At 37.8% G+C, this 17,798-nt stretch overlaps 3 protein-coding genes across 3 annotated transcripts; 2 read left to right on the forward strand and 1 right to left on the reverse strand.

Moving 5' to 3' along the window:
• Nucleotides 1-240: 240 nt before the first annotated feature.
• Nucleotides 241-4,228, forward strand: LOC108822243 (MLO-like protein 2). The gene is made up of 14 exons (XM_018595273.2): nucleotides 241-606; nucleotides 797-854; nucleotides 1,464-1,717; nucleotides 1,791-1,907; nucleotides 1,989-2,049; nucleotides 2,133-2,296; nucleotides 2,568-2,671; nucleotides 2,750-2,799; nucleotides 2,877-2,917; nucleotides 2,998-3,171; nucleotides 3,261-3,296; nucleotides 3,377-3,444; nucleotides 3,531-3,591; nucleotides 3,691-4,228. The coding sequence occupies exons 1-14, from the start codon at nucleotides 484-486 to the stop codon at nucleotides 4,045-4,047; spliced, it is 1,668 nt and encodes a 555-aa protein (XP_018450775.1). The 5' UTR covers nucleotides 241-483; the 3' UTR covers nucleotides 4,048-4,228.
• Nucleotides 4,229-4,636: 408 nt separating this feature from the next.
• On the reverse strand, nucleotides 4,637-12,357 carry LOC108822241 (G-type lectin S-receptor-like serine/threonine-protein kinase At1g11300). Its single transcript, XM_018595271.2, has 9 exons — nucleotides 11,843-12,357; nucleotides 10,560-11,396; nucleotides 10,371-10,478; nucleotides 10,111-10,289; nucleotides 9,832-10,042; nucleotides 9,524-9,761; nucleotides 9,264-9,393; nucleotides 8,967-9,189; nucleotides 4,637-4,722 (listed from the first exon to the last, which is right to left on the reverse strand). The coding sequence occupies exons 1-9, from the start codon at nucleotides 12,273-12,275 to the stop codon at nucleotides 4,637-4,639; spliced, it is 2,445 nt and encodes an 814-aa protein (XP_018450773.1). The 5' UTR covers nucleotides 12,276-12,357.
• Nucleotides 12,358-13,886: 1,529 nt separating this feature from the next.
• LOC108818781 (G-type lectin S-receptor-like serine/threonine-protein kinase At1g61360) lies at nucleotides 13,887-17,042 on the forward strand. The gene is made up of 7 exons (XM_018591715.2): nucleotides 13,887-15,232; nucleotides 15,326-15,436; nucleotides 15,551-15,720; nucleotides 15,788-15,998; nucleotides 16,074-16,311; nucleotides 16,393-16,543; nucleotides 16,630-17,042. The coding sequence occupies exons 1-7, from the start codon at nucleotides 13,963-13,965 to the stop codon at nucleotides 16,933-16,935; spliced, it is 2,457 nt and encodes an 818-aa protein (XP_018447217.1). The 5' UTR covers nucleotides 13,887-13,962; the 3' UTR covers nucleotides 16,936-17,042.
• Nucleotides 17,043-17,798: the final 756 nt, after the last annotated feature.

The following is a 17,798-nucleotide window of genomic DNA, read 5'->3' on the forward strand; positions in this document are numbered from 1 at the left end:
ATCTTCAAGTTCATTGGCCTAATGATCAAAGACTTAAAGGTTTTTACATCAAGTTTGGAATGCGATTCTCAAGACATTAATTTTTTTTTGAAAATGTTATGATGGAAAGTTTATAGGAAATTTTAGGATGTTGCAAACAAAATCGTTCCTTATGGTCGTGTGCTGGAGAGTCATACCTATTGAAGATGTCATATAAAAATATCTTAAGTGAAATGAAAGCAAAACATGATTGACCCACAATATTAAATAAGAACCAAAGAAGAAAGAGGAGGATAGTTATTAGTAACTGAGAAATCATCACATGAGGGAGTAATTAATAGGGTTGAATTAAGGCTCTAAAAGAGACGCCGAATTAGATTACAATCTCTCGTTGCGGATCTTATCTTCATCTACTTCTTTACTCATGTTTCCTCTTATATAATGACAATTTCGTAGCGTACTAATTAACTAAACTTGAGATCAAAAGAAGAACAAGAAACTCTAATGGCAGGTAAGGAATATGAGAAGACTTTAGAGGAGACCTCTACGTGGGCAGTCGCTGTGGTCTGCTTCGTCTTAATAGTCATTTCGCTTGTTATTGAACATTTGATTCACAAATTTGGAACCGTAAGTCCCCATCGTTTAGATCTTCTTCTTGCTCATTAATCATGTTTCATGTTCTTGTTCTGCTTCCTACTCTGTTTCTGCGTTAGTTGTCACTTTGTTTTTATTACTTCTTCTTCCTTTTCCAGCTCTGTTTCAGTCCTCTTCTCTTATAACTCTATATGCTCTTTCTGTTTTTCCTTTTTAATGGCAGTGGCTCAAAAAGAAGCACAAGGGGAATCTTTATGAAGCTCTTGAAAAAGTTAAAGCTGGTAAAAATTGAAGAGAAATTAACTTTTTTGTTTTTGAGCAATTGAAGAGAAACTATGAGCAATAAAACATTATAATTCAACAAAAATAAAGTGATACTCCCTCCGCTTCTTTTTGTATGATGTTTTAGAAAATATTTTTGTTTCAATTTGTATGATGTTTTGAAACTTTTATGTTAAACTGTTAAATTAACTGATTAAAATATTAAAATTAATGTATAGTTTTTGTTTTATTTGTTCAGAACAGCAATGATTAATTACTTTTTTTTGCTGTAGTCAATTGCTTTTAAGAATTTTTTTTATATTTATGTTTTATGCTAAAACATCATACAAAAAAAACAGAGGAAGTATTATTCTACCTATTTTATTTTTATTTTACTTTCAGTTACATATTTTTCACCATTTTCACCATATTTGCTTTATAACATTTTGACATAAATGATTCATTGTGTTGGTTAAATTATACAATTTTTATATAGAAATTCTATAAGCTTTAGTACTGATTATATTATGGTTAATTATAAGACTAATTGACCACCCCCCCCTAAAAAAATATTTAGCTACCCAGCGTATTTTTATTTTAACATAAATTTATTTTGTTATTGTAATCAGAGCTTATGCTGTTGGGATTCATATCACTACTCTTAACAGTAGCACAAACACCAATCTCAAGTTTCTGCATTCCAAAAAGCGTTGCATCATCAATGCGTCCTTGCAGCGCTGCGGAAATAGCTAAAAAAGAAGCGGAAATGGCTAAAAAAGAAGCCGATAAACAAAAATCCACTGGAAAACTTCTCCTTGAGTTAGCTGAATCTTACATCCCTAGAAGAAGTTTAGCCACCAAAGGTTACAACGAATGCCCAAAGGTAAATATGTATATTCAAACGACCCTATGCCTGTTAATCATCCTCTCTAATTTTGACTGATGGGTTATCTCAGGGGAAAGTGCCTTTTGTATCTGCTTACGGAATCCACCAGCTGCATATATTCATTTTCGTGCTCGCATTGGTTCATGTTATCTACTGCATTGTTACTTATGCTTTGGGAAAGACCAAGGTAGCTACTTTTCTTGTGTGTTCTTCAGTGACTTGAAAATAAAAAAAATATTGTATTGGTCTTGTTTCTTGAGTATTGCAGATGAGGAAGTGGGAGAAGTGGGAGGACGAGACGAAGACAATAGAATATCAATATTCCAACGGTATGTTTTATTAAATAAGAGATTTAAAGACCGAAGTTGTACGTAGGAAGTTTTAGGATGAATGCATTCTTATTATTATGCAGACCCTGAGAGGTTCAGGTTTGCGAGAGACACAACTTTCGGACGAAGACATCTCAATGCCTGGAGCAAGACTAGTGTTACGCTCTGGACTGTTTGTTTTTTCAGACAGTTCTTTGGATCTGTCACCAAAGTTGATTACTTGACTTTGCGGCATGGTTTCATCACGGTAGGGAATTTATATAACTTATCTTTTTCTTTTCTTTATCTACTGCTAAGTAGAACAGTTATTATCAGACGTATAACATGAAAAATGCAAAACCGAAAAGAGCTAAAAGAATGTGTACACTTTTAATAGTACAACCATCAGTAACCACCATAACAAACTTAGTTATAACACTCCTAATAGTTGTCTCTAAAGAAAGTGATATAACTAACTAGGGACAATGTCCCACATTGGAAGAGATTATAAGTAGTATAAATTACATTTTTGTGTTTAGGCGCGATTTGCTCCTGGGAGCGGGAGCGAAAAAATGCCATATGATTTCTGCAACTATATTCAGAGATCATTAGAAAAAGACTTCAAAACCGTTGTCGAGATCAGGTTTGGATCTATCTACTAGATTGCTTCTTATAGCCCAACTTGGAATTTTTTGTCTAAAATTTTGCTAACTTTATGCAGTCCCGTCATCTGGTTTGTAACTGTGCTATTCCTATTGACCAACTTAGATGGTAACTTTCGTTGCTTACTTCTCAAACACACAATATCTCTACATCACAAACCTGACATTAGTTTTTATTTAAAACAGGACTACATTCTTACCTCTGGTTACCATTCATTCCTCTGATAGTAAGAACCACAAACTATTGAACCGATAAATGGTTTCTCACTTACCGTCTTTCTCTAAAACAAATTAATGTAATCTGTAGGTGGTTCTAATAGTTGGAACAAAGCTTCAAGTGATTATAACCAAACTGGGTTTAAGAATCCAAGACAAAGGCGATGTGGTAAGAGGTGCCCCTCTGGTTCAGCCTGGTGATGATCTCTTCTGGTTTGACCAACCTGGCTACATACTTTTCCTTATCCATTTGGTTCTTTTCACGGTACGATTCACCACCCGGTTTATCCTCTTTTGGTTTTTCTTTCTCCTTGATAATAAACCTATGAGTACTAAAATCCATTCACTTTGCAGAATGCATTTCAACTTGCTTTCTTTGCATGGAGTTCTGTAAGAGATTCATCTCACTTTTTCCAAAAAACATTTTGAGCCATACTGTTTCTTATATCATTAATTTTTGGTATTTGCAGTATGAATTCGGTCTCAGTAATTGTTTCCACAAAAAACCTCAAGATATAGCCATAAGAATTGTACTTGGGTAAGATAACAATTACCATGACAGTTATTCCTGAAAAATAGGCGGGAAAAAACCGTTATTTAATTGACGAAAGCAACAACTTGCAGGCTTGTTGTACAGATACTTTGCAGCTATGTGACTCTTCCACTCTATGCTCTTGTCACTCAGGTAATAAAAAGGAATACTTTTAGTGAAATCCATTCAGGATTTTCGATATGTTCTTTGTTTTTTTTCTTTCTGACATTGTGTTTGATGAAATGTGTGTAGATGGGTACTAAGATGAAGCCAACGGTATTCAACGGAAGAGTATCCAAGATGCTAAAGAAGTGGCATCACAAAGCACAGGAGGAGACACAACACGGAAGACGCTCTGAATCAAACACACCTCACCCTAGCTGTCCAACTACACCAACTCATGGCTCATCTCCTATCCATCTTCTTCACAATTTCAACCACAGAAGCGTTGAAAGTTATCCTAATCCTCCTTCTCCCAATCATCATGACCACTATCAGTTTTATGATCCTGAGTCTCAACATAAAGCAGCTGAATCTTCCACACATCATTCTACTGCACATGAAAGTGCATCCGTGGAACTTCCTCCTAAACGACCAGCAAACGCTTAAAGAGACGGAGATTCTTGATTTACACATTTTCATGTCCTGCAATTGATATATTGCCATAAGCACTTTTACACTACTACATGTATCATGTATCAGACCTTAACCATCTATAAAGATGGATAATGTATTCTGGCCACCCTTATAATAAGGGTTCCTAAAATTTAAACATACATTTTGATTCTAACGTCCTGCTAGACCTCAGTGATGGTGATGTTGTTGATAGAGGCTTTAAACGTTCCTTGACATAAAAGCAAGCTGTTTCGGTTCTGGAGTGTTTCTACAATCTCGCTGCTGAGCATCGAGCACATTGTAGCAACACTTGGCCTATAGTTAGTAGATTCTTGCACACACAAAACGCATTTCCTTATTTCTTTTCCAAAGACTTTGTCAAAAATCAAAGGATCTCGTTCCACATTGACCAAAGCCTATAAAAACAGAGAAGCTCCTTAGAGCTGGAGAATCATCTCAATGATCGTACAATTTGTTATATCACAATAAACACTTTTACAATACTACATGTTTGAGACCTTAACCATCTACAGAGATGGATGATGTATCTCTAATAAACATATATGTTTTGTTTCTGAGGGTTCTAACGTCCTGAAACATCAGTGATGGTGACATTGTTGATGGAGGCTTTAGGTTCACTGTTCTCGGAAGACTCAGCTTCTGGAGTAGGGGTGGGCATATAATCCGGACCCGATAACCCGAACCGAACCCACACCGATAAAACCGGGTCGGATCGGGTTCGGATCTTGTAAAAAAACCGATTGGGGCTGAATTTTTGGTATAATGGGGTTTGGACCGGTTCGGGTTAAAACCCGGGATCCATTCGGGTTTTGAGTATACCCGACCAAATAACCCTAAGACACTACTTTCCCCATTTCCCCTCTTTCGATTAGGGATTTGATATCCAAAATATTCTAAAGATCTCAACTTTCTCTCTCGAAAAATCTTGTTCTCCCTAAATCCCGATACCCGAAATCGTTTCCTTAATCCAATCCTCTTCGTATCTACTTTCTGCAAATCGTGAACCCTAGAATATTGTTTCTTATATAAGCCTATGAGATGGAGAAAGAAGTCGATCAAACAAGTATTCATCTCCTACCTCAATAGCACTCGCAGAGGTAGGTTTCTTGCTTCTTTGCACTTCAATTAGTTAGTATTAACTTCTTTTGTTTCGGTTTTGTAAGTGGCTTTGTATTTCAAGTATATCGGTTTTCTCTTTTAAATTGTTAGACAAGAACAGACATAATTATCTTATGTATGTTCTGTTTTTGTCCATGGCAATTATCAAGTGTTTTGTTTTTGATCAACTTGACAATTATCAACTGTTTTGCTCGTAACGATTACATACGGCCTTAAGGCTGTTCTGTTTTTGTTCGTTGATTGAATGAGGCTCTTTGATAATTGTCAACTCTTTTTTGTATATGATTATTCTGTTTTAGAAACTTTCAACCGTTCATTACAGATTGTCTTATGGCTGTTCTGTTTTAGTTCGTGGTTTCAATTAGGCTCTTTGATAATTGTCAACTTATTTTTCTATATCTTTGTTCTGTTTTAGAAGCTTGCAACCGTTAATTATTTTTGGAATATGTTTGCTACTGTTCTTTAATTTAAATAGTTAGTCTTGTTAAATGTTGTTCACGTCTATTGTTTGAGTGATGATTTATTTTTCTATATTTGTATTGTGTCAGTGTTTCATGTCCTAATACTTGCTTCTGCTTTATTGCTTGTAGATGGATTCAGCTTCTTCTAAAACTCAACAAAACAATGGAGCAGACAAAGATTGTGAAGTTGATCATGTGGACTGTCAAACCATTGATAGGTCTGGGAAGAGGAAGGAAGCGGACACAGAGTGTGGAGAGAGTTCTCGGGCAACTAAGGTGCCCAAAGTTGTTGTGCCGAGGTCTGGTGTGTGGAAACACTACACGAGAACAAAGGAGAGCCGTGACAAGTGCATTTGTCACTACTGCCAGAAGATTTTCTCATGTCAAACCAAATCAGGAACATCCAATCTCCAGAAGCACTTGTTAATCTGCAGAGAGTACCAAGCCCACGTAATCAGCCAAGGGAAGAATCAAACTAGGATCGATGATGAAGGCAATTTGAAATCCTCAAAGGTGTCCGAGGCGGTTTTCAGAGAAGCCTCAAATGAGTTACTGGTGTTATCTGAGTTGCCTCTTTCTTTCACAGAAAGTACAGGCTGGAAACACTTCTGCAACAAGGTAAAACATTGTATATCTTCATTGTTATTTCTTTTGTATATTTCTGAAACTAATGGTACTTGTTTTGCATTTCCATGAAGGTGAACCTGTACAAGCCCCACTCAAGAAGAAGTGCTACTAGAGATATTGTGCAGATGTTTGTGCAGAAGAAGGAGGCGCTGAAGAGATGGTTGTACACTAACCAGCAACGAGTTTCACTCACCACTGACATTTGGGTTTCTCAAGTGACAGGTAAGAGTTATTTTTAATATCTGAAAATCCTTCTACATTCAAAAACAATTTTTTTTTTAATTTCTGAAAGTCATTATAGGATTTTAATACATTTTTTTTATGGCAGGTGCAAGTTACATGGTTGTAACAGCACACTTTGTTGACCCAACATGGCAGTTGAAGAAAATCATTCTCGGATTCAAAGTCGTCATGGATCATAAAGGTCAGACGATCTCTACTGTTCTTCTCGAGTGCCTTGCTGACTGGGGAATTGAGAAATTGTTCTCTATTACGGTAGACAATGCCACTGCTAATACCTCAGCTATTAGGAGATTCCATAGGCTGTTTAGTGAAGTGTCGCCTGATGCATTTGTTTTAGATGGAAACTTTCTGCATATGAGGTGCTGTGCTCACATTATCAATCTGATAGCTAAGGAGGGTCTAGGTGATTTAGGGAAAAACGTTATGGCTATCCGGAATGCAGTCCAGTACGTGCGTTCTTCAACCATTAGGTTGAATTCATTTGAGCAGAAGGTCACCACTGGGAAGATGACACGAGGTAGCCTGCCCTTAGATGTTAAGACTAGGTGGAACTCTACCTTTCTCATGCTCTCTAGAGCTTTACAGTTTAGAGTAGCCTTTGATAAGATGGAAGCGGAGGACAGGTTGTATAACGACTACTTTTTAGAAGTAGAGAATGGCGTGAAGAGGCAAGGACCGCCTGATCTCATTGATTGGAATGCCGTGGAGAAGCTTAAGAGGTTTCTAGTGATATTCTACAACAGCACGTTGGTTGTCTCAGCTTCCTCGAAAGTCAACTCCTACAAATGCTACGGTGAGATAGTGACTATTGAGAGGAATCTCACAGCATTGGCGAACAACTTAGACCCGGATTTGAAGTTGAAAGCTGAAGATATGTTGAACAAGTTTCTGAAGTACTGGGATGGCATGAAGAATGTGAACAGGATGTTGATCATGGCATCAATAATCGACCCGAGGAAGAAGATGAGCTTCGCAAACTTGTGCTTTGACAAGTTGTATGGGAAGGATAGCAGTGAGTCTAAAGAAATGAGTGACTCTGTTCTTGATCTCCTAACAAGCATGTTCAAGGAGTATTCAAGCCGTTTCAAAGGTGCAAGTACTCAGTCCTCTCAGACAAAGCAAGCGACATCATCATCATCTACTAGTGTTCAGGAGGCTCAAGAGCAAATGGAGAGGTTGAAGCTAGTTGTTGAGGACTTCGGTTATGAGAGGATGGATTCTGTCTACAAGGAACTTGTTGCTGAAACAGAACATGAGGCAAGGGATGAGCTGGAAATGTACTTGAAGGAACCTGTTGAGAACCAGAGGCTTATGATGGGATTTGAGTTTGATATTCTCGGTTGGTGGAAGGTGCACAGAATCAAGTTTCCAGTGTTGGCAGAGATGGCGAGGGACTTGCTTGCAATGCAGGTTTCATCTGTGGCTTCAGAAAGTGCTTTTAGCACAAGTGGTAGAATCTTGGAGCCATATAGGAGCTGTCTAACTCACTACATGATAGAAGTGCTGATGTGTAGTGAGCAATGGATGAAAGCTGATATCAAGTGCTCTGAAAAAGTCCAAACTAATGAGCAGATTCTAGCTGAAGTTGAGATGCTAGATGAGCTTGAGAAAGGTATACCTATTCAGTCTTACTTCTTTTTCGGTTTGAAATGTCTGTCCACGTTTTAACTACACTTTTGTGTATCTTTGATGCTTTGCAGAGTTCGAGAATGTGAGCCTTGAAGACTGAAGCTGCTGACGATCTTTGGTCTTTGAGAAAGGTACACTTAACTTTCAGACTTAGTACTTTTAACATTTCACATGTTTGTCCACGTTTTAACTATGCCTTTGATGATCTTTGATGCTTTGCAGAGTTTGAGAAGGTGAGACTCGAAGACTGAAGCTGCTGAAGATCGTTTTGTTTCATTTCCATGTTGGTTTTTATTTCTTTTTCATTTGAGATATGCATTCTCTGAGCTTTGACAATTGCTTTTAAGGTTTTGGTGTTGGTTTTTTATCTTTGTTGCTTATGCACTACGTTGAATTTTAATAAAAGTTAAGAGATTTGCTTTCATTTTGTTATTTCATTGTTATTTTTATATTCATTCACGTTTGTAAGCATTGTAAAAGAAACATAGACATTATAAGGTAAGCAGGGACGTATCACATATGCATTGTCAAGATTATAACGGGTTTTATTAGTACTTTCTGGTATCGTATAGGTATTTGGATACCCGAAACCCGGTTTAAAACCGAAACCCGAATATGAAACGGGTTCTACCGGGTTTAGGATGTGTTACCAAATCCGACCCGAACCCGACAAAACCCGAACCGAGACCGAACCGAACTTTTACAATACCCGAATGGGGCTGATTTTCCTAAACCCGAAAACCCGAAACCCGATTAGAACCGAACCGAACCCGATTGGTCACCCGATTGCCCACCCCTATTCTGGAGCAGGAATGTTCGTTGATATAAAAGCAGGCTGTTTCGCTTCTGGAATGTCTACAGTCTCGCTGCTGAGCATTGAACACATTGTAGCAACACTTGGCCTATCGTTAGCAGATTCTTGCACACACAAAAGCGCAATGTGAACGCATTTCTTTATTTCTTTCTCAAAGACTTGGTCAAAGATCACAGGATCTACCAGTTCAGTAATCTCCCCTTCGTTCCAGATTGACCAAGCCTATAAAAAAACAGAGAAGCTCAGAATAATCTAAAGATAGTTATAGCACTTTAGTAGAGTTGAGAGAGACTTACATAAGCCAAAAGAGTTGAATTTGAGTTTCTTCTTCCACTGACAATCTCCAAGAGTATCACTCCTAAGCTGAAAACATCAGACTTCTCCGAAAACAGTCCTCCCATTGCATATTCTGGTGACATATAGCCGCTGCAAGATACATGTACTGTCTTTATGGAGAAGGTGTAACATATCACAGATGGTTAGAAACTTAGAATAGAGTACCGGTTGGTTTAGTACTGTCTTTATAGAGAATAAGGAGTAACATATGGTAACTTACTATGTTCCAACGACCCTTCTTGTGTTTGCTTCATCTTTATTCCCTGGGAATATCCTAGCCAAACCGAAATCAGATATCTTGGGAACCAGATTCTCATCTAACAAGATGTTGCTAGCTTTTAGATCTCTGTGGATGATTCTCAGCCTAGAATCTCTGTGAACGTACAGAAGACCTCTACATATTCCATTGATTATGTTAAACCGTGTCTCCCAAGCAAGAAGTCTGGCCTTTGCCGGGTCTGAACAACACAGTAACTTCTGTTAATATTGGAACAGAGGTTTCAAACACACAATTTAGTGAACACTTACTAAATAGATAATAGTCTAAGCTTTTCTTGGGCATGAACTCATAGACTAACATCCTTTCATCTCCTGCAATGCAGCAACCAAGTAACTTCACCAGGTTCCGGTGTTGCAACTTAGAAATCACAACCATTTCGTTAACAAGCTCCTCAAGCCCTTGTCCAGACGCTCTTGACAGTCTCTTCACAGCAATCTCTTGCCCTTCTTGCAATTTCCCCTGCAAAAATTTTTTAGTAGACATAAATACTTGTTGCCACAACTCTTTAGGTTAAAAGTGATACTTACTTTGTAAACAGGACCAAAGCCGCCTTGTCCGAGCTTATTTCTCAGAGAGAAATTATTGGTTGCTGCAGCTAACACTTGAAACTCAAACAATGGTAGCTCTTTCAACTTTGCTTTATCACCACCAGCTAAAGCCTCTACTCTGTTAAAAATCTGCTCTGCATCTCTTCCTTTCTTCCTCGCTGAGGACCAATCACAGATACTATTAAAACCAAAATGTCCAATGCTTACAAGAATAAAACACAGTTTAGTTAAACTCAGACCTCTTCTCTTCATTACAAGCTGTCTTGCCAAGAGACCACAAGCTGCCACAACAAGTATACCTCCAGCCAATGATGAACCAACTATAACCGGTCGTCTATCCGGAGTTTCTAGTAGAGAGTAAGCAAGACATAAAGAAAATTAGTAAATCTGCATGTTAAGTAAGAGTTAAGGAGTAGTAATAACTTAACTGATTTCTGAATGAGCAAGACGGATATAAAGATCCATTCCACCAGCAGGCAACTCCTGTGAATCAACTAAGCTCCCATTCCAAATCATGCAACCATAACCTAACCCATGAGCACAAGCTATACAAGAACATATCCGCAAACAAGTCCTTAAACACTCTGGTTCACTAGCTTCTGATCTTATTGCAAAGTCAGGCAGCTTCATTCTCCTTAGCCTTGTAAACCCATCAGCACTTCCGTTATTGTTCTGTCTCTCACACTGCAACGGTGTCCTTCTTATGCATCCACCACTCCAGTTTCCAGTGTTCCACTCTATGAGGCTCCTTGGCGTAAACCCTTTGATGCAAGAACACGGCGGGGTCTTCCGTGGGTTGCAAGTAGTGAACGGACCACATCTTCTGTAGATATCACACTCGCTTGCTGGAACTTGTAACCCCACCGTCCAGTTTCTCCTAGCTTCACTCCAGTCCCTCCTGATCACAGATCCTCTGTAGTCCATGTACAAGTATCTCAAAGTGGAGTCATTAGCATACGACATGGTGACTGATCCATTGGTGTCATCGTTAACCGTGAATCTGAAAAGGAATATGACTCCTGGTTCCACATCTGGTAGACCATTAAACATCTGGCCGTTCCAAGGACCACTGCGCCACACGGTAGCGTTATTATCATCCTTGTTCATGATGAATAGCTCAGGATACGCAGCGAGAACGAGTGCAGCGGTGTAGCTCCCTGGAGAAGGATCCGAAGGGCTTTTCCATGAAGTTATCGTGATGTTCTCTCCTGAGGCTCTTGCGTTTGTCCCGACAACCATGTTCGGTAACCAAGAATCAGTAGGGTCAGTGCCGTGCAAAGGCTATTAGGGGCCTGAGGCAAAAATGATTTAATTTATCTCAAACAATAGTATTATTATTTTATTATGAACCAGAAATAACTTTTAAATGATTTTGACATTATGTTTAAGAAAAAATTAATCTTATGAAGATTAACTGTAAATGATATATTTTGGCTACTACTGAAAATTTATAAATATAAACTCAAACTCTATATGGAAAAAGTATTTTGACATATAAAATAAAAAGAAAAATAAATTAATGTCCACAACAACTAAACAGAAATGATTTTATTATTAAAAATATTAAAGCTAGTATGTTTTTCATTGATCATATTATCATTTTGATTGTATTATTATTTATGAATATGGGGGCCCCAAATTGTATTGATATGAGAGGGGCCTGAGGCCAATGCCTTAAAAATAACAAGGTGAGCACGGCTCTGAGTAGGGTGCCTGAAACTCTCCCAGAGAGTCGTTTCGCTGTTGTCATCTTTCAGCACGAGGTTCCCTGTATCCATAAGCTCAGCGACGACAGTAGAGTTGGAACGGGCTTGAGTAGAGATGTTGGTTGACCATAGGACACGTCTCTGGCCATCCATGACAACGAGGTTTCCATCTTCCGACACAGAGATAGCTCCAGAGGAGTCGTTGATGGGGGTATCTTTATTAGCAACCCATATCACAGTTTGTACAGGAATGTTGTTGTACCATATACCCGCGTACCGGCTTGTGGAGTTAACAGGGGTGAAGAAACCGAACCGGAACGTGCCAAGGCTGGAAACGATCGTGTCAGAGTCACTGAGGTTTCCGGAGAAGAAAGCACTTTCCTGAGCAAGACAGACACTTGACAGCAAGAAAGCGAGTGCAAGAACTAAAGGACTCATGCTCTCTTTGGATAATAACTTTGCTTTTCTCAATATCTTTACTAAAACGGAACCAAACAAAACAGAGCTAAATATGGTAAGATTCTAGCACTGAACGTAGCATTTAAGAAGCATAGAGTTTTGAGTTAAAAATGCGTTGTGATGGTGTCATGAGCATTAAATTATCAGGAGACAAGTCCAAATATTGTTACGGCGAAGGGATCAAGTCAAGTGGCACTGTTCTAATTCTAAAGATAATTATTCTAGATGCATAATTATAATCTTTTTCTATTAACGGCGGTCTTCGTACGTTTGACTGACCATATTGGCACATCCTTTGCGACTTTTTTCACCTGTGAGAGTCATTTCATCTTCTTTTAGTAATCGACTAAACGTCACTGCCTGTTAGGTGTCGATCAATGAGACGATAATGCCAGCTTTGTTGTTAATAATTCTCTATTTAATTACGTATCCTCTCACTGATTGACAATGTGTGGTTTTTGAAAACGCCTGCTTTTTTTCTTCTTTTCAACTGGAGTTTATTAAGTGGGATAAAGCCCAACAGGGACCAAGCCCAACAAACACTACAGAGAGAGGGCCTAACAAACAGTAACTGAAGGGCCGAAAGACAAACGGTCCCAACTATATGAATTTTCAAAATTTTGGTGGTCCCAAGTTCATGGTCTATTGGTTGCGCGAAATTTGGATTAGTTTGGATCCGGTTATCTACTGATTCAAGGGTTATTGATTTTTTTTTTGAGACATTGAAAATTGGTTTAGTAACTGATTTAATGAATGGTTCGGTTCGTTCCGTTTTTTTCTGCAACCTTGAGTTGGTTAGAGTACAAAGTTCATAAAAATGTCCCATGATAATAATAGCATATCACTGCTAAACAACGTAACTCCTTATCTCAAAGGAACAAATCTAAGTATTAGAGAACAGTTTGTGTTCTCGAACGTTACTGCAATGGCTTTGGAGGAGTTTAGCTTTTTTTTGACAAGGAACACCTAAAATCTTTGTTGAAATGTAGATTTGGCTTCGTGTGAAGTCTACAACTTACCACAAAAAAAAATCTTGAAATCAGGTACACACAGAAAGTCTCTTTGATTGGCTGTTACTATTTTATTATTCACCACAAATTTGAAAATCTTGTGTAGTTAGTCAAACATTCTATGCATTGTTGTATTCATTTGAATTTTGATTGATCCACTTGTAGTTAACTAACTGGTTACCGTCGTTTATCATTGAAATATAAGTGATCAGATGATCATGACTGGGTCTAAATCCGTACACTTAACGGCAAATTATCATATGTTTCGTAGGAGTCAAGTAACATACATCATTTTAGGGCTCTGTTTTTCGTTGAAATTGTAAATAAATGTCTTCTAACTTTTTTTTTAATCAGTTGAAACATTCAAAGTACAGTATTGTACTTAATCCACTTGGATCTTTTTAGGCACTCATGCACCCACCAAGAATTAAAAAAAATTGAAAAGAATAAAGTCAACATTATGTGATATAGGCAGCCAGAGGCGTGTGGCTTCTTTGGTCAATTTTGGATGCTTGAATTAAAGTAGTTTGAATATCAAACCAACAACTATTAGGTTTCATTCATATTCATATTCATATTCATATGAAAAAATAATAAGTTTTGTATTTATACATTGAAGTCTCTGGAGGAAGATCTCTTGCAGACACCACACAAAGATGAGTAGTACCTTTTACTTTCCATGCTTGCTTTTGTTAACCTTGTTCTGGACTTATGGCTCTGCAGATATAACCACATCTACTCCTTTGTCTATAAGACAAACTCTGAGCTCTCCAGATGGATCCTTTGAGCTAGGATTCTTCAGTCCTAACACCTCTCAGAACCATCAGTATCTTGGAATCTGGTTCAAGAGAGTCACTCCTCGTGTCTACGTTTGGGTAGCTAACAGAGAGAATCCAGTAACTAGCCTCACCGCAAATCTCACAATCAGCAGTAATGGAACTCTCATCTTGCTCGATGAGAAACAAGCACTTCTCTGGTCATCTGGAGAAGAATCTCTCCTCACATCTAATCAGTGTCATGCAGAGCTTTCGAACTCTGGAAACCTTGTGGTCGTAGATAACGTTACTGGAACATATCTATGGCAAAGCTTTGACCATCTTACAGACACTATGCTTCCTCTGTCTTCTCTTATGTATGATATACCTAACAACACGAGGCGTGTGTTGACTTCTTGGAGAAGCAACACAGATCCATCTCCTGGCGAGTTTCTAGCGGAGCTTACTCCTGAAGTTCCACCACAAGGACTTGTGTGGAAAGGCTCATCACCTTACTGGAGAAGCGGGCCCTGGGCGGAGACAAGGTTCTCAGGGATACCAGAGATGGATGAAACGTATGTGAATCCATTAACAATGGTCCAAGATGTGGTCAACGGCACAGGAGTTTTGACTTTCTGTGCGTTGAGAAACTTTGATGTGTCATACATAAAGCTAACACCAGATGGGTCGTTGGATATACACCGTAGCAACGGTGGCACCACTGGTTGGATCAAGCATTTTGAAGGTCCTAGAAGCTCATGTGATCTGTACGGTACATGTGGACCTAATGGCTTGTGTATCAGGTCCACTAATAGTACTCCAACGTGTGAATGCTTGAAAGGGTTTGTGCCAAAGTCAGATGATGAGTGGAATAGTGGGAACTGGACTCGCGGGTGTGTGAGAAGAACAGAGTTATCATCGTGCCAGGGAAAAGATACATCAGATGGATTCTACCGTGTTGCTAATATGAAGCCTCCGGATTCTTATGAGTTGGTAAGCTTTGGTGATGCTGAAGAGTGCCGTAAAGGATGTCTTAGCAACTGTTCTTGCTTGGCCTTTTCCTATATCAAAGGAATTGGATGCTTGGTGTGGAACAAGGAGCTCTTGGACATGGTTCAGTTTAGTGAAGAAGGAGAGTTTCTTTTCATCCGTCTTGCACGTTCTGAGTTAGGTGAGGCTTATAGACAACACAAATCTTATTTCTTCTGTTTATTTTTTCAATAGCAATATGGTTTATAGTTTAGTTTCTTGGTGATTCTCTCAGCTGGAAGCAAGCGAATCAAAATCGTAGTTGTTAGTGCTATCAGCCTATGCATGTTTATAATCTTGGGGCTTGCAGCATTTTGGTGTTGGAGATACAGACTGAAACAAAATGGTGAGACTCCAAAACTTTATTTCTTGAAGCTCCTCTGTTTTTGAGTTTTGGAACCAATCATCAAATGCTGGAAACTTAAGTACTAATACATGGATGGATACTTGTAACTCGTAGGTGAAGCTCGTGTAGCCATGGAGACTTCAGAAGATTCTTGGAAGAGTAGTTTGAAGTTACAAGATGTCTCAGGTTTAAATTTCTTTGAGATGCATACCATACAAACTGCAACTGATAATTTCAGCATCTCAAATAAACTCGGTCAAGGTGGATTTGGAACAGTTTATAAGGTATAAAATAAACTCTATTATTACTGTCTTTCTTGTTCACTAGATGAGACTCTCTTTATGCTTATAGGGGAAGCTAGAAGATGGAAAAGAGATAGCTATAAAACGTCTTTCTAGTACCTCAGTAGAAGGCACAGAAGAGTTCATGAATGAATTAAAACTCATCTCAAAACTACAACATAGAAACTTGGTCAGACTTTTAGGATATTGCATTGAAGGTGAAGAGAAGCTATTGGTTTATGAGTTCATGGTGAACAAAAGCCTCGACACTTTTCTCTTTGGTGAGCCTCTACTTCTTCATGTGTGCATCTGCTTTTGTCATTGTTTCTTCTGAGGCTTACATGATAATCTTATAGATTTGAAGAAGAAGCTGGAGATTGATTGGCCTAAGAGGTTCAATATCATTCAAGGTATTGCTCGTGGACTTGTTTATCTCCACCGTGACTCATTCCTCAGAGTTGTACACCGCGATCTTAAGGCCAGCAACATTCTCTTGGATGAGAAGATGAATCCAAAGATATCAGATTTTGGATTGGCGAGGATGTTTCAAGGAACTCAGAATCAAGACAGCACTGGCAGAGTATTTGGAACGTTGTAAGAATCACTCCTCTCGTCTCATGTTGAAATCAAAGTTTCACTTCTTTTTATTCTAAAATCATTATTGTATTGGAACAGGGGATACATGTCTCCTGAGTATGCATGGACAGGAACATTCTCTGAGAAGTCTGACATTTATAGCTTTGGAGTTTTGATGCTGGAGATCATCAGTGGAAAAGAGATATCAAGCTTTAGCTATGGAAAAGAAAATAAGAACCTTCTTGCACACGTAAGAAACACAGAACAATCTCATTACAATCAAGTTGAGACAAATCTTGGTCTCCTAATGTTTATGGTTTGTTTACATTGTAACAGGCATGGGAATCATGGAGTGAAACAGGAGGAGTAGAACTACTTGATCAAGACATTGCTGATTCTGAGTCAGATTCAGTTGAAGCAGTGATGAGATGTGTTCAGATAAGTTTGTTATGTGTTCAGCACCAAGCAATGGACAGACCGAACATCAAACAAGTTGTGACAATGCTTACATCTAAAATGGATCTTCCAAAGCCTAAGCAACCAATGTTTGTTTTGGATACAAGTGACGAGGATTCTGGGTCTAAGTCTAACGATGATAAGGATTTGTTCTCTGATGATGAAAACAATCCTGTTCAAGAGTAACCAGAATCCCCTAATTAAGTATTGAACCGATTCCTATATATATGGTTCAGTGTGGATCCAGAATGTAACTGAAATTGTTTTTTCGCAAGGGAAATAACATCATACTATATTTAAAGTACCATAAATATTATATTGTAAATTAATAGCAAATAAAAGAGCACTTTGAAGATATTAAATAATTATATATGTACACTCAAAAACTTAACCAAAAATGTTTAACCAATATTTAACCAAAACCCATTCAAAAGGGAGGGTCAAAACATAGGCCTAGGTAAGTATAGCCTATAGGGTAGAAACTATCACGATTAATAAGTGCCAGTTTCTTTGTTTTTTTTTAATGGTCAATATATGGCTCGGCAAGTTCTTTTTAATATATTTTAGATAGTTTGTTTGAATAGTATTTTACTGTTGTCCAAAAAAAGAGAATTGTATTTTACTGACTTTTTAGATATTTTAGAATGCTTTGTGTATTTTTGATTTTCTAATAGTGAATTAAGATATTGGTTATTTTCTATATCTGAACCAAAATCTAAAAGAATCAAACTGAATCCTATCTAAATTGAAAAAAATATTCTACGGACATGAACATCTAACTTAATTAAACAAACTAGGGTAGATCTATTCTACGGGAGGAAAGTAAGGGAAAAAAATAATATCTAATATAGTATTTTTCAAAATTGTTTTTTTTGAAAATTATTTTAAATATATTATTATTCGTTTTTGTTATCTTTATTTCCATTTTTAATTTTTATGATATATAATTTGACTTTTATAGTTACTTTAAAAAAATTTACTTTTAATTGAAAAAAATGCTATAAAAACAATTCCTGTCTTGCTTTCTAGTTTAATCTAAACTTCAGTCA

Source organism: Raphanus sativus, chromosome 4, assembly GCF_000801105.2.
Source record: "Raphanus sativus cultivar WK10039 chromosome 4, ASM80110v3, whole genome shotgun sequence".
Classification (NCBI taxonomy): Eukaryota; Viridiplantae; Streptophyta; class Magnoliopsida; order Brassicales; family Brassicaceae; genus Raphanus; species Raphanus sativus.